General features: G+C 45.8%; 1 protein-coding gene across 1 annotated transcript in view; it reads left to right on the forward strand.

Annotated features, from left to right (window-relative positions):
* ADAM17 (ADAM metallopeptidase domain 17) overlaps positions 1–15479 on the forward strand; it is a 648967-nt gene that overhangs the window by 182092 nt on the left and 451396 nt on the right. Inside the window, exon 5 of the mRNA XM_086926360.1 lies at positions 7725–7893. Within this exon, the coding sequence (XP_086782486.1) occupies positions 7725–7893 (169 nt within the window). The remainder of the gene's footprint in view (positions 1–7724; positions 7894–15479) is intronic.

The following is a 15479-nucleotide window of genomic DNA, read 5'->3' on the forward strand; positions in this document are numbered from 1 at the left end:
CGCGGTGTATACAACTCTCATATTGCGTTTACTAAGGAGTTTATGGTGAAGGCGGGAGTTCTTTATACTTCCTTCCGAGTTTTATTAATGGTTAGTGGTCAGGAACCTGTGACTCTTATCGGGTTGGGCGTGGGTCACTGTACAAGACAGCGGATTGTGCCTACCTCTTTGTTAGTAGCTAGGTGCTTCATCAGGGGAGGGAGGTTTCCTGAAGAAGACGGTAGCGCTAAGGGGAGTAAAATATTCGTTAGTGAGGACAGGTTTTACTTGCGCTTTTCGTCTATCGGTTGGGCGAGGCTTCCGTCTTCTACCTTTCGCCTTCGCGTCCTCGCCTGCAGCATGTGCTGTCTCTGCCTCCGTCCACCCGGAAATGATGGTGGCTGGCGAGGCGGATGTTTTTAAGCAAGGTGGCATAGAAATAAAGAAAATCTTTGTTATGGCGAGTGTTATTAAGAACCCCTAAAGATTTTGATAAGGTATATTTTGCCGATTATAAATTCCGCGTTATGGGTTGGAAAGAAGGGTGGGTGTATTTTGTATACTTCGGAAACGTCGGGGGGTTAATTAAACCTTCAATGACTTGTATGGTTAGTCTCTAAAGAGCAGCAAATTGTAAATTTTAAATTGTTGCTGAGCACTCTCAGTAGCCAGAAATTGGTTAATAGACCGGGGATTTGAGAAGGAGTGAGCCAAATTGGAATTGAACTTCTTATTTGTTAAGGGCAAGCCAAGTGATAGAATCATTAAGTCCCAGGGTGTCAGTTTTCAGTCTATGCACCCAGCGTTGTTCCTTTTCGAACAGGATTTTTGAGGCATTTCTATCTACAGTTTCGAGGGTTTCTAAAATGACCCACTGTAGATCTTTGACCGTATGTCCCAATTCTTTGAAATGTGTTGACATTTTCGTTGTTGTCCGTTTGCAGTTCACATTACTGCGATGTTCATACATCCGTTGTTTGGCCTTGCGGCAGGTCATGCCTATGTATTTCATTTGACATGGACATGTTATCATGTAAATTACATGACTAGTATTGCAATTAGTGTGTCTTTTTAGTTTCCAAAGCAGATCAGGGAGTAATTGTAGATCTTTGGTGGGTTTGGTGGTTTCACAGGCTAGACATGTGCCACAGGGATAATGTCCTGTTATGGGGGTAGTGTTCCATAAGCCCTGTTGTTCTTTTTTCTTTTTAGGTGGGGGTCTGGTGTGTACTAGCAGATCTTTAAGGTTTCTGCTCCTTCTGTTAGCAAAGCGAGGTTTAGGCCAGTCAAGGTTGTTTGATGTGATTATTTTCCAGTTCTTGTTGATTATCTTTTTAACCTTGTTTGTGACTGGACTATAGGTGGTGACGCATGTCGTTCTGTTGTCCTGTGTCTTGGAATGTGTTTCCAACAATGCATCCCTAGGCTGGTTCTGCGCACGTTTCTTGCAAGAGAGGATTATTTTCTTCGGATATTCTCGAGCTGACAGTTTGTCACAGAGATCTTTTGCTTGGTCCTTGTAGTCACTTTTAATGCAGCAATTTCTTCTAAGACGAAGAAATTGACTATAAGGGAGATTCTCCCTTAGGGGCCGAGGGTGGAAGCTCTTGAAGGATAGTAAGCTATTTTTGGCCGTTGGTTTGAAAAATGTTTTAGTATGTAGGGAGTTGTTCCTCGCAAAGATGGTTATGTCTAGGAAGTCTAATGTACCTTTGTTGGCAGTAGTAGTTCAGACCAAAGTGGAGATGAACAGTCAAATCGAGGCAGAAACAATTTTCGGAACAAAAGAGGATACAGAAGAGGCTATAATACCTCAGGACACTCTCCATATCACCAGAACAGTGGACAAGGAATGCCTTTCCACCCTTTCAATCCTATGTTTCAAGGATGGCCAAATCCCTATTTTCAATTTCCTCTAAACCATCAAATGCAGCCACAAGGTGGACATAATTATCAACAAGGGATTCCTTTTTTAGGGAATGGCCGGAACAATCGTCGACCAAAACAAAGAGGAGTAACCTGGTTCGACCAGCCCAGACAGGTCGAAACGAGGAGCGTAACAAAGGCAAAAACAGGTCCCAATCCAACGACCTCATCGTCAACCTGACCAACAAAATCCTCACAAATGACCAAATAAATGTCTTAAATAAAGGTCTTGGATACGTACCAACTCCTAAAACAGACATTTTCAGAACAAAATGTGAAATAGCCAATTTTTGTCGCACTCTGAAATTGAAAGCATTCTTCAAAGATGAAGCACCACCACCCCAAGAAGGAGATACCACTTTGAGAAACAAATCCAACTTCTGTCCTTTGAACTCTCAAGTCCGGATTGAAATCTGTGCCTTCGAACAGGCAATAATGAAAGAACTTGATGATCTAGACCAACAACCACAAAAGGTTTTTCAAAACATCACCAAAGCAGAACAAATGGCCCTAACAGAACTACGGAATGACAAAGAACTAGTGATCAAACCGGCAGACAAAGGGGGAGGGGTAGTACTCCTCACTGCAGAGGGATACGACAAACAATGCACTGATCTATTGGCTGACACAAAATTCTATGAAACCCTCACTACAGACCCTACTGCACGCTTACAAAAAACAATATCACTCATGATTGAGGAAGCTGAGGCAAACAACTGGTTATCAAAAAAAGAAGCAGACTACCTGGTCACCAAGTCACCAACAATACCTTACTTTTACTCCCTCCCAAAAACTCACAAAGGGAGAATTCCGCCCCAGGACGACCAATCGTCTCAGGAATCAACTCACTCCTGGAGCCACTATCCGAATTTGCTGACCAGTTCCTAAGACCTTTAGTCCAAAAAAACCCCACATATCTTAAAGATACAAGAGACCTTCTGAACTTACTTAATTCCTTTGAATACTCTGAGGATACAATGCTCTTGGTGGGGCTAGACGTAGAGAGCCTCTATACGAGCCTACCGCAACAGAAAACACTAAACATTCTAGAGAGCATCCTTTTCAGCATAGATTGGCCCCACAAAACCCCTAGACACTTTGTGCTAGAATGTTGTAGATTGGCCCTGATGGAGAACTTTTTCATGTACAAAGACACCCTCTTTCTCCAACGCCATGGGACCTCGATGGGCAGTACATTTGCCCCAAGTGTGGCTGGCCTGTACGTGAGCCACTTTGAGAACAGGTTCATCCAAAATGCAACTAACCCTTTCCTGGAAAACATTGTCTTTTGAAAACGATATATAGACGATATCATATTGATCTGGAAAGAGATGAACAGACCCTCAACCATTTTCACAGATGGCTAAATGACCAAGACGACTGCTTGCAATTCACGTACACTGCCAACAAAGGTACATTAGACTTCCTAGACATAACCATCTTTGCGAGGAACAACTCCCTACATACTAAAACATTTTTCAAACCAACGGCCAAAAATAGCTTACTATCCTTCAAGAGCTTCCACCCTCGGCCCCTAAGGGAGAATCTCCCTTATAGTCAATTTCTTCGTCTTAGAAGAAATTGCAGCATTAAAAGTGACTACAAGGACCAAGCAAATGATCTCTATGACAAACTGTCAGCTCGAGAATATCCGAAGAAAATAATCCTCTCTTGCAAGAAACGTGCGCAGAACCAGCCTATGGATGCATTGTTGGAAACACATTCCAAGACACAGGACAACAGAACGACATGCGTCACCACCTATAGTCCAGTCACAAACAAGGTTAAAAAGATAATCAACAAGAACTGGAAAATAATCACACCAAACAACCTTGACTGGCCTAAACCTCGCTTTGCTAACAGAAGGAGCAGAAACCTTAAAGATCTGCTAGTACACACCAGACCCCCACCTAAAAAGAAAAAAGAACAACAGGGCTTATGGAACACTACCCCCATAACAGGACATTATCCCTGTGGCACATGTCTAGCCTGTGAAACCACCAAACCCACCAAAGATCTACAATTACTCCTTGATCTGCTTTGGAAACTAAAAAGACACACTAATTGCAATACTAGTCATGTAATTTACATGATAACATGTCCATGTCAAATGAAATACATAGGCATGACCTGCCGCAAGGCCAAACAACGGATGTATGAACATCGCAGTAATGTGAACTGCAAACGGACAACAACGAAAATGTCAACACATTTCAAAGAATTGGGACATACGGTCAAAGATCTACAGTGGGTCATTTTAGAAACCCTCGAAACTGTAGATAGAAATGCCTCAAAAATCCTGTTCGAAAAGGAACAACGCTGGGTGCATAGACTGAAAACTGACACCCTGGGACTTAATGATTCTATCCCTTGGCTTGCCCTTAACAAATAAGAAGTTCAATTCCAATTTGGCTCACTCCTTCTCAAATCCCCGGTCTATTAACCAATTTCTGGCTACTGAGAGTGCTCAGCAACAATTTAAAATTTACAATTTGCTGCTCTTTAGAGACTAACCATACACGTAATTGAAGGTTTAATTAACCCCCGACGTTTCCGAAGTATACAAAATGCACCCACCCTTCTTTCCAACCCATAACGCGGAATTTATAATCGGCAAAATATACCTTATCAAAATCTTTAGGGGTTCTTAATAACACTCGCCATAACAAAGATTTTCTTTATTTCTATGCCACCTTGCTTAAAAACATCCGCCTCGCCAGCCACCATCATTTCCGGGTGGACGGAGGCAGAGACAGCACATGCTGCAGGCGAGGACGCGAAGGCGAAAGGTAGAAGACGGAAGCCTCGCCCAACCGATAGACGAAAAGCGCAAGTAAAACCTGTCCTCACTAACGAATATTTTACTCCCCTTAGCGCTACCGTCTTCTTCAGGAAACCTCCCTCCCCTGATGAAGCAACTAGCTACTAACAAAGAGGTAGGCACAATCCGCTGTCTTGTACAGTGACCCACGCCCAACCCGATAAGAGTCACAGGTTCCTGACCACTAACCATTAATAAAACTCGGAAGGAAGTATAAAGAACTCCCGCCTTCCCCATAAACTCCTTAATAAACGCAATATGAGAGTTGTATACACCGCGTGACAATGATGACGTAATCACAACCAGCACCAAAACCCTTGATAACATCACATTAGCAGCACTAAGTGCCTAAAAATAAGCATGCAATATCACCGTGCGAGAGAAATGCATAAACACCAATGACCGGCAAGAGTGACGTAATCACAACCAGCACCAAAACCTTTGATAACATCACATTAGCAGCACTAAGTGCCTAGAAATAAGCATGCAATATCACCGTGCGAGAGAAATGCATAAACACCAATGACCGGCAAGAGTTAAGAGCACCAGAGAAACAGTATAGCACAATCACCTCACGCCGTTTTAGGCATGAGAATGGATGAGTTGACGCCTGATATGAGAGTGATTCTGCGCGAAGTATTGCCATTTTACAGTTTCTTTATTCGAAATCAAGTGATTTTGAATGTGTACATATTTGTACTTTATCTACTTCCTTTCCCCTTGTCTCCCTTTCTGTTTTTTGTCTTTGTTGTGTGCTTTTTATTTACAGGTACATTGAGACCTCTCATCACTTGAAGAATCAGGTTATAATTTACCTATTCTTTCACTTAATTCACCACTTTCACTCCCTGGTCCTGAAGAAAGCTATCTGACAAATAGTCAATCACAGCTGAAACATGTCGACCATTTTATCAGACCTTTAAGTGCGCTAGAATTCATAACAGATTCCACAGCAGCACAAACTTCTTTACTTTTAACAATAGCCCGAATCCAGACTCAATAAACTTCCTAGCACTGGAAATCCGGACTATTTTTTAAAATCACTCACCACTGCTTTGATCACTCCATTTCCACGATCACTACTGCCTTAAAACTTAAGGTATAACCTCCTGGTGGAGGGTGCACACGAATGAATTGACCCAGTGATTACGCACGCACGTGTGATATAAGCGGGGACACCTCATATACCGCTAACGTAACCAAGTAAGAGCAAAACCACACGTGTATGAGGGTCATTTTATTGGGAGACACCCAGTTACCAACCTGCAGACCTGAGTTTTTCGCAGGACAAGTGATCCTTTCCCCATTTGATGAAAAGCAATTTAACACGAGTATGAAAGGATCGTATCTCTTACTCCCCCCCCCCCCCCCCCCAATTGATTATCTGAAGCTGAATTCTGACAAGACAGAGGTACTCATCCTCGGCCCCACCCCCTCAGCAATTCCTGGTGGCCAACATCGCTAGGAACAGCCCCAAAACCCACCGACCACACACGCAACCTGGGGTCATCCTCGACTCCGCCCTCTCCATGACCAAGCAGGTCAACGCCGTCTCCGCTTCCTGCTTCAACACCCTCCGTATGCTCCGCAGGATCTTCAAATAGATCCCCTCCGACACGAGAAAAACCGTCACCCAGGCCCTCGTCACCAGCAGACTGGACTGCGGGAACGCCCTCTATGCATGAACAACAGCCAAGCTCCTGAGATGGCTCCAACGCATCCAGAATGCCTCGGCACAACTGATCCTCGACGCCCCCCGAAGCGGCCACATCACACCACACCTGAGAGGCCTGCATTGGCTCCCCGTCAACAACAGGATCACCTTCAAACTCCTCATCCACGCACACAAAGCCCTACACAACGCCGTACCAGCATACCTCAACGACCGACTCAGCTTCTACACCCCCACCCGCAGCCTCCGCTCTACCAACCTCGCCCTCACCACAGTTCCACGCATCTGGAAAACCACCGCCGGCGGCAGATCCTTTTCCTACCTCGCAGCCAAGACCTGGAACATTCTCCCTACAAGCCTACGACAGACCCACAACCTGCTGGCCTTCAGAAAATTTCTCTAGACCTTGCTTTTCGATTAGTAGCAACCCACCCCCCCCCCCTCTCTACCCCCCCCCCGCGCCTTGAGACCCTCACAGGTATGTAGCGTGCTTACAAATGTAATAAAGGATTGATTGAAAGTTCTCCATGGGGGCAAATCGCACTTCTTCACAATGCCAGATGAGACATGGGACTGGATAGAGGCTCGTGGTGTGGGGCAACTGCTGGCTTCAGCGAGTGGAGATTCCTGACCCTTGACCCCGAGGAGACAACAAACTGCCATCTGGGATGCGCATATGGGAAAATCATGGTGCCACACAGGCAAGTGGAGATTCCTGACTCTGGACCCTGAGGAGACACCGAACTCTACCATCTGGACAGTGCATATGGGAAAATCGCAGGGCCACACACTCGGAGATCTGAGTAGTGGTCTGAAGAGTAGTAGTCTGTAATGGCTTTTTCTTAGCTATTATGGTGCTCTGAAAAATCACATGTTTTTACTGCTAAAGTGCGAAATTGAAAATAAGTTCTGGCTTAATGCAAAATTCTTACTTTGCTGTGGTTTTTTGTTTTTCCTCTTTCTTGGAGACATATCGCCAACTGCAGTCTCCATCTACAGTCATTCTCAACTCTGACTCAAAATGATAGTTATCAGCTCTTTTCACATTACACCAGCAAAGATCAAGTTCCTTCTAGAAGCTCTGAACCTTGTCTGAAAGGCTCCATTATTATATCCACACATTACCGTGTAATATATATACTCTATTGTGTAATGAAACATATCAGAATAAACTTTTTGAAATATGAAACCACAACTTAAGGCCTTGTAAATAATGCCCTGGGAAAGAGTCTCCAGGCATTTAATCTCCTTCAAAGGTACATTTAAATATATTTTGGTGACATTTGTAAAATGTATTAAATAATTACGTTCTCCTTTTATTTTTAGCCACTTTGGAGATTTGTTGATAACCCCACTGATGAAAGAATGTTGGTCTATCGATCCAAAGATATTAAGGAAATTTCAAGACTGGCATCCCCAAAGGTGTGCGGTTATGTTAAATCTGATGATGTAAAGTTTCAGAGCACAGAACTAGAGGATGCTGCTTCAGATGAAGGTTTGTTTCAGTTATCACACCAAATTGAAAAAAGTGTACTTTAGCACTACTTCTTGTTCACCTTTAAATTGGCAAGGTGTGTCTATTTAAAGACTAAAATAAAGTAAAATGTCAGTTTATTCCAGGCTGTATTGTATTATTGGTTTGTCTGTACATTTGTATAATATAGTTTCTTTCTTTGATCTTGATGCTGACAGTGTATAAAGTACATTCCTCTGGCTGTTATCAAAATGCAAAGCACTTTCAAGTGTCAATTTAACCTATATTGGACAAATAATTCAAATGCAGTATCCTTGGAAAAATATCTACTAAACATATTAGTGAGTTTGACAGTATGACTATTTCTTAAAGTAGGGGTGGATCAGAAGCCATGTGCAAAAATAATCCTGTTATTTTCTGACTTTTTTTCTTATTTGGCTCTAATTGACTTGTGAAAGTGATTTTTTTGCCATGATGGTTACAAGAGAATGATCAGGATTGAAATGGCAGCTCATTGAGTCCCAGAATCATGCCTAAATATTCTTGTGAACAGTGTTCCTTATTGGACTTTACCTAAACCCTTAACCTAACACCAGTATTTATCCTACACCTTCTCCAAATTCTAAACCCCCACACGCCATATCTTAACCTTAGTCCGTACCTTGGCTGTGCGCTAATTGTAAACCTAGTCTAACCTAAATGCCTAACCCTATACCTTGCTTTAACTGTAGTCCTAAATCTAAACTTGTGTCTAACTTTAAAATTTAGTCTAATCTAGCCACTTATCTATATCTAATACTAACCCCAAAACAAAGGATATGCTTAAACCTTGCTCTAACCTTAAAGTTAACATAAATTCTTCTGTAAACCCTGACCTTTACATTCATATATTCATTATTCAGTGTGGTATTGTTCTCACTTGTGTAATTCTCAGTTTTTTATTCTAATTTCTAATTTAAAACATTTATAAAGCGCAGCGTGCACCGAACGGTTTCTTGGCGCTAGTGGAGGGTATTGGCAACAGAGGCAAAGTAGGAGCCTGTGGTAGAGCAGGGGGGGGAGGTTACACAGGGAAGGCCTGTTTAAAAAGAAACGTTTTTAGTTCCTTGCGGAAGGACACATAATGGGTAGCCGCCCGGAGATGGTCAGGGAGGGAGTTCCAGAGAGTGGGGGCCAAGGTAGAGAAGTTGGTCCCTCCCCACTTTTTACGTCTGAAACGTGGGATTTGAAGGAGGGACTTGGAAGAAGAGCGAAGCTCTCTGGTGGGAACGTATTCTTTTATTAATGAAGAAATAAAGGCGGGGGCAGTGCCTTGACGGGCCTGGAAAACCATGCAGGCGGTTTTAAAAAGGGAGCGTTCCTTGACAGGAAGCCAGTGGAGCTCCCTGAGAAGGGGTGTGGAGTGGTGGTAGCGTGGGAGACCAAAGACCAACCGAGCAGCCTGGTTTTGGACCATCTGGAGCCTCCTCAGGCTGTATGCTGGTATGCCGTTGTAGAGGGCGTTGGCATAGTCCAGCCGTGATATTACCAATGCGGCCATGATCATTTTGAGTGCCTGGGGGGAAAAGAAGCGAGAGACAGTGCGGATAGTTCGGAGGGTGAGGAAGCAGGAGGAGACTACAGAGCTGATTTGAGAGTGGAGGGTGAGCTGATTGTTCATTTTAACCCCCAATGTTTTGACCGTGGTAGAAGGAATGGGGGCGGGACGAAGGGAGGAGGGCCAGAAGAGAGAGTTCCAGGGACTGGAAGAACCCCCGGTGAGAACCAACTCGGTTTTATCCGGGTTCAACTTGAGATGGTTGTGGTTCATCCAGTCCCTGATGAATGTCATGGTGGACTGGAAGCTAGAGACAGAGAAGGGAGAGGAGGATAAGTCAAAGATGAGCTGGAGGTCATCCGCGTAATTGTACACGGTAACCTCCAGCTGCTGAAGAGCGAAAATGAGGGGAGAGATATAGAGATTGAATAGTAAGGGAGACAGAGAGGAGCCCTGGGGAACACCACAAGTGACGGGGAGTGGGGTGGTTGTGAAGTCTCCTAGCCAGACCGCCTGGGTACGGTCCCTCAGGAAGGAGGAAAGCCACACCAGGGCTGATCCCTCAATTCCAGCCGCCTTGACACGGGACAGTAAGATGGTGTGGTCCACCGTGTCAAATGCGGCGGAGAGATCGAGGAGTACCAGCGCCTGGTGTTTGTTATGATCCATACCCTTCCTGAGGTTGTCAAGGACTGATACCACGACTGATTCAGTCGAGTGCCTGGGTCGGAAGCCAGCCTGGCGGGAAGCCAGTCCCCCATTGGCCTCTACGTGGGCGCTGAATACCGCGGTGACATGGCGCTCCAGCACCTTGCCCAGATAGGGCAGCAGGGAAATGGGGCGGTAATTGGCTGAGATGGACGGGTCAGCGCCAGGCTTCTTTAAGATGGGCACTATGGTAGCTGATTTGAGCGCAGGGGTCACTACTCCCTGCGCTAGAGAGCTATTTAGGAAAGTGATGGGGGGTTCAGGGCAAGAGGAGTAAATTTGTTGCAGGATTCGCGCCGGACAGATGTCTGCCGGGGAACCAGACTTAACTTTGGGGAGTATCTCCAGGAATACCTCCTCAGTGAGGGGAGGGATGGAGGTAAGATGATTTTGGACAGTAGGAGGAGAGGGATCAACAAAGGCAGACGAGGGGGGGGGGGGTGTTGGCCTTGATGGTAGCGATCTTGTCGAGAAAGTAAGTGTTAATTTGGTTGCATAGAGGCTGGGATGCGGGGATTTGGGGTGAAGCTCTATCGGAATAAGCCAGGTCATTCACTATACCGAAGATTTCCCTGGGTTTATTCTCAGCTGACATTATTTTTGATGAAAAATAGGAGGTTTTGGCGGCGAGGATTGCAGTCTTGTATTCGGCAAGTGATGTAAGATAGAGGGTTTTGAATGAGGGGCAGTAATTTTTTCTCCAGTGCCTCTCTGCCTGTCGAACAGACAGTTTTAGCTCTTTTAGGTGGTCATTGAACCACCTGTTCGACTCCTTGGGTCGACGGACGGAAATGCGACGCAGGGGAGCCACTGAGTCACAACCTCTAGCCAACCAAGCATTAATAGTGTTGGCTTGAGAGTCGGACGGAAGACCAGAGAGGGTCGGAGTGGAGTTCCGAAGGTGAGAGGTCAGTGTGGGAAAATCAACTCTGTTCCAATTCCGCGCCCAGGTATTTTTGGCGTGTGGGACTTTGGATACCGGGTTGAGAGAGATTGAAAAAGAAATAAGGGCATGATCGGACCAAAGACAAGGAGAGACGGTCACCGGGGAAACTGGAAGGTTGAGGGACCAAACCTGGTCAAGTATGTGACCGTGAGAGTGAGTGGGGACAGAGATGTGTGACACAAAATTCAGAGATAGAAGAGACTCCGTGAATTCTTTCGAGGCAGTGCACTCAGAAGGGTCCGAGGGCCAGTAATTGAAATCCCCTAACACCAAGACCGAAGCGTAGTTAACCACCATGTTGGCCAGCAGGTCTTGAAATGCCGGCAAAAACAGAGGGGAAGACTGGGGAGGGCGGTACATTAGAAGACAAGTAATGGGGGGGGAGAAGACGAGGGAGCGGACTGTAAGGAATTCGGTGGAGGGAATGGGGGGAGAGGGAAGGGTTTGAAAATTAAATTCCGACCGGGCGATTAACGCCACACCACCGCCAACCCTACCCGCCGGGCGGTCGGCGCGTAAGGCAACGTAGGGAGGGGGGAGGGTAGCCAAGAGAATGGGGAGGGAGGAATCACAGAACCAGGTTTCGGTCAAGAGCAGTAAGTCAGGCTTCTCAGAATCGAGCAGGACAAAGAGCTCATGATGGTGCTTGACCGCTGACCTGGTGTTGAGTAAGAGAACAGATAATGATGGAGTAGAAGGAAGGGGGTCAGTCGGGGAAGGGCATTGTGGCGGAGAGGCGGGCAGGGAGGACGGCGGTGTAGGAATGGGAGAAGGGACAAGCCCTAGTGAGACAATGTGCCTGCGGACGGATTCTGAGAGTGGCCAGTGACCTTGGAGGGTGGTAAGCTCTTCAGAAGAGTATGAGATAAAATTGGCATGGAGTCGTGCCCCTAGCCCCGTCCGGCCGCGGACGGGCGCAGACGGGCTTGCCTTAGGCGCGCCTTCGGCGCGCAAACGGCGCGCCCGCTGCGCACGTCCGCTGCGCGTTCTGTAGATGCACATTTGAAATAGGAGGCCTCAAGGGCGGAAAGAGGGCGTGGCCAGGAGGTGGGCGTGGCCAACGGCGAAGGACGCCGGTGCAAGGGGTCACGTGAGCGCTAGATCCGCTCCGTGATGCCCAAAGTGCAAAGTGCTTGATAAGGTGTCTAAGTAAGGTTTAAAATCACATAAAATCAAATAAGCTCACAAACAGCGTCTACTCCCGGCTTTTCGCCTCAGTTTTTTATTAGCATCAGTGTATTCTATATAACTTCACATTGATGTAGTGAAGTTTCAGGATAGTGTAACTTTTCTCATAACCAAACAATGTAAGTGCTGTGAAAGTAACTGCATAATGAATGTGTGCAAGCAGGCTTGTATGAGCGTATTTATTAAGGCATATAAGCTGCTTCTGAAACAGTGTCTGTTGAAATGGATACTTATGGACTGAAGTCTCTAAATCCGAGTTGAAAAAAGCAAATAGGCTGTGGTAAAGGTTGCCTGTGATAGGATTGGATAGGATCTATGCTTGTAAATTGCCGTGGCGTCTTGGTGCTAATGTATGTGAAAGGAAGTACAGCCTACACTACCTGGAGAACTAGGTGGAGGTAAACAGACATGTTTTCAGAGCCTTCCTAAAAAGCTGCCTATTGGATTGAAATCTCATGGCCATTGGCATTTTGTTCCACAACTTTGCTGCACAGTTCGATAAAGTTCTACCACCCCATCCCGCCTGATTTTAGGAGTCTGGATAAGGCCCAGATTTGCGAACCTAAGAGCTTGGGAAGGGGTGTAAGGTAAGAATTTGTTTTGGATGGCCTCGGAAATACCACCGTAAAGTGCCTTATGCACCAGGCATAGGGCCTTAAATTCCAAGTGCTGCTGAATGGGAAGCCAGTGCAGTGACTTGATCCCTGCCGAGGTAGAATGTCCGTTGGGTATGTTTAGAAGTAGTCGTGCTGCAGCGTTCTGTAGAGACTGCAGTTTCCTCATCTGGGTCTTGTCAATGCCCAGGAAGAGGGCGTTGCAATAGTCCAGTTTGGACAGGAAGAGAGCCACCGTCTTTTGCAGTTCTTGTGATATAAAAGGATTTTTTTTCCGCAGAGTTTTTAATAAAAAGAAGCAGGAGGAAGTGAGACTGTTGACCTTGCCAGAAAAATTCATCTGGTCGTTGAAGATGACTCTGAGACAGGGCAGGGGCACTCCCCAGCCTCAACCGGCCACCAGGAGTTGTTCCACAGTGATCGGCCTTTGCCAAACTCTACCACCTCTGTTTTATCAGTGTTATTTTTTCCGGAAACTATGGTTCATCCAGGTCATGATCTCAGTGAGACAAGCATGAAAACTGACGGCTGTGGTCTCGGGCTGGTTGGATATAAAAATCACAAGCTGAGAGTCATCAGCGTAGGAGACCAGGGCAAAACCATGCCTCTTGATGAGTCTGGCCAACGGAGTGACATAGAGGTTGAACATCGTCGGGGACAGGGCCGATCCCTGTGGGACCCCGCATTGAAGATGTAAGCTATCAGATTGCAGACCATCCCAGTTCAGACTCTGCTCCCTTGCCTCCAAAAAAGAGGAGAGGAGAGCCAGAGCTGTGTCCTTGATTCCCACACACTTCAGCCGTTGCACTAACACTGTGTGATTCATGATGTCAAATGCTGCTAATAGGTTTGGGAGGACGAGGACCGCTCTGCCCCCTCCATCTACTATTCTCCGGATCGCTTCAGTTGCAGTAATCCGGGCTGGCTCTGTGGAGTGACAGAACTGAAAACCATGCTGTGTAGAGTCAAGCAGGTTGTTAGCATTTAGATAGTTAGTCAACACCTTATTAATTGACTTCTCCAGAATTTTGGCTACTTTCGGGAAGCCTGCAATTGGGCGGTAGTTCTTAGGTTCAGTAGGGTCCAGAGTCAGGAGAATTATCCTGATACATACTCTTTTCCAGGCCACCAGATAATTACCTGATTCCAAAATTTGATTAATAAGGGGGGTAAGCTTATCACAGATCTTCCTGGAGGCCAGGTGCATTGTGGCTGGGGGCAGGGGTCTTTGGGTTGACCTAGCATCACAAAGCGGTTGGTTTTGATTCTCTGGAGCTCCCAGAGTCTTTAAGAGATAATTATAAATCAGTTGCACCTTATTCTGAAAGTATAAGGCCACTTTGTTACACATGGCTTGGTCTGGTTTAAATGCATTGTCCTGCTGGGGTTTAGCCAGTAGTTTAACAGATTAAAAAAGTTCCTTAGCAGAGTTTCCGGCTTACTCAATCTTCGTCGTAAAGAATAGCCTCTTAGCTACAATAATTGCTTCCTTGTACTGTTGCAGAGCTAGATTGTAGGCTGCTTTCTTTTCACTACTGTAGTCTAGTCTCCAGAGACGCCCAGCTCTCTTACAGTTTATTTTTAGGCATTTAAGCTCAGGGCCATACCAAGTTGACGACGACTTACACCTTTTTACCATCACCAGTTGTTCAGGCACAGCACAATTGGCTGCTGCCAGAAGCCAGTCATTAAACTGCTACGCTGCTGCGTTATTGTGCTTAGCTTACGTGATGGGGAAGTGACTAAGGGCAGTTTCTAGATCCCGGTCTTGAACCTTATTCCAACATCGAATTTTTACCTTGGAAGGCTTAATTTGAGTACAGTAAGTGGGCAGCATAACCTTGATTTTAAAATAGAAGGCTGTATGGTCCGTCCATGGAAGAGTTGATGTTTTAGTCAAATTGATGTCCGAGTTGTTAGTAAAAATGCCATCCAAAGTATGGCCAGCCAGGTAGGTTCGGTTACTAGTTGGTTTAAGCCGTATGCTGCTAAATTGTCAATCAGTCTGACTGTGTCCGAATTGTTCATTAGTTCCAGGTGATAGTTAAAATCACCCATAATAGTGAGGGAGTGGGAGTCTATATAGGACTCCAAAAGCGTCAGCAGTGCCTGGGTAAAAGCAGCTCTGGGCACAGGTGGGCGATAGATGAGTAGCCCTTGAAAGGTAGAAAGATTGTTTAATTTTACACTAAAATGCAGCGCCTCTGCTGGTAGAACTGAGATGGCTTCCACACACACCTTCAGATGGTCTCGGTGGATGAGGGCTATGCTCCCCCTTTACCTTCATCCCTATCTTGAGAGGTGACTGCATAGCCTGCTGGCAGGGCAATGTTCCAGTCCGGGGCCGAGGTTTGGTCCATCCAGATCCCTGTCAGAAAGATTATGTGAGGGTTAGAAAGCTGAATAAAGTCTTCTAGCTGGTATTTATGTTTTACTACCGAGCGGACATTCAACACAAAACACTGAACTGACTCCTCGGGTATTACCTTTGGGACTCTGACTACCCAATTTATGGTGATGTTATTAGTCATCCCCCCCCCGCCCCCCCCGTTTTTTAGGTCGAGCAGACCTACCCTCAATGCGTGAGCATTGAAGGTGTCTGCTTCAGACCTAA

Source organism: Lissotriton vulgaris, chromosome 6 (genome assembly GCF_964263255.1).
Source record: "Lissotriton vulgaris chromosome 6, aLisVul1.2, whole genome shotgun sequence".
NCBI classification, from domain to species: domain Eukaryota; kingdom Metazoa; phylum Chordata; class Amphibia; order Caudata; family Salamandridae; genus Lissotriton; species Lissotriton vulgaris.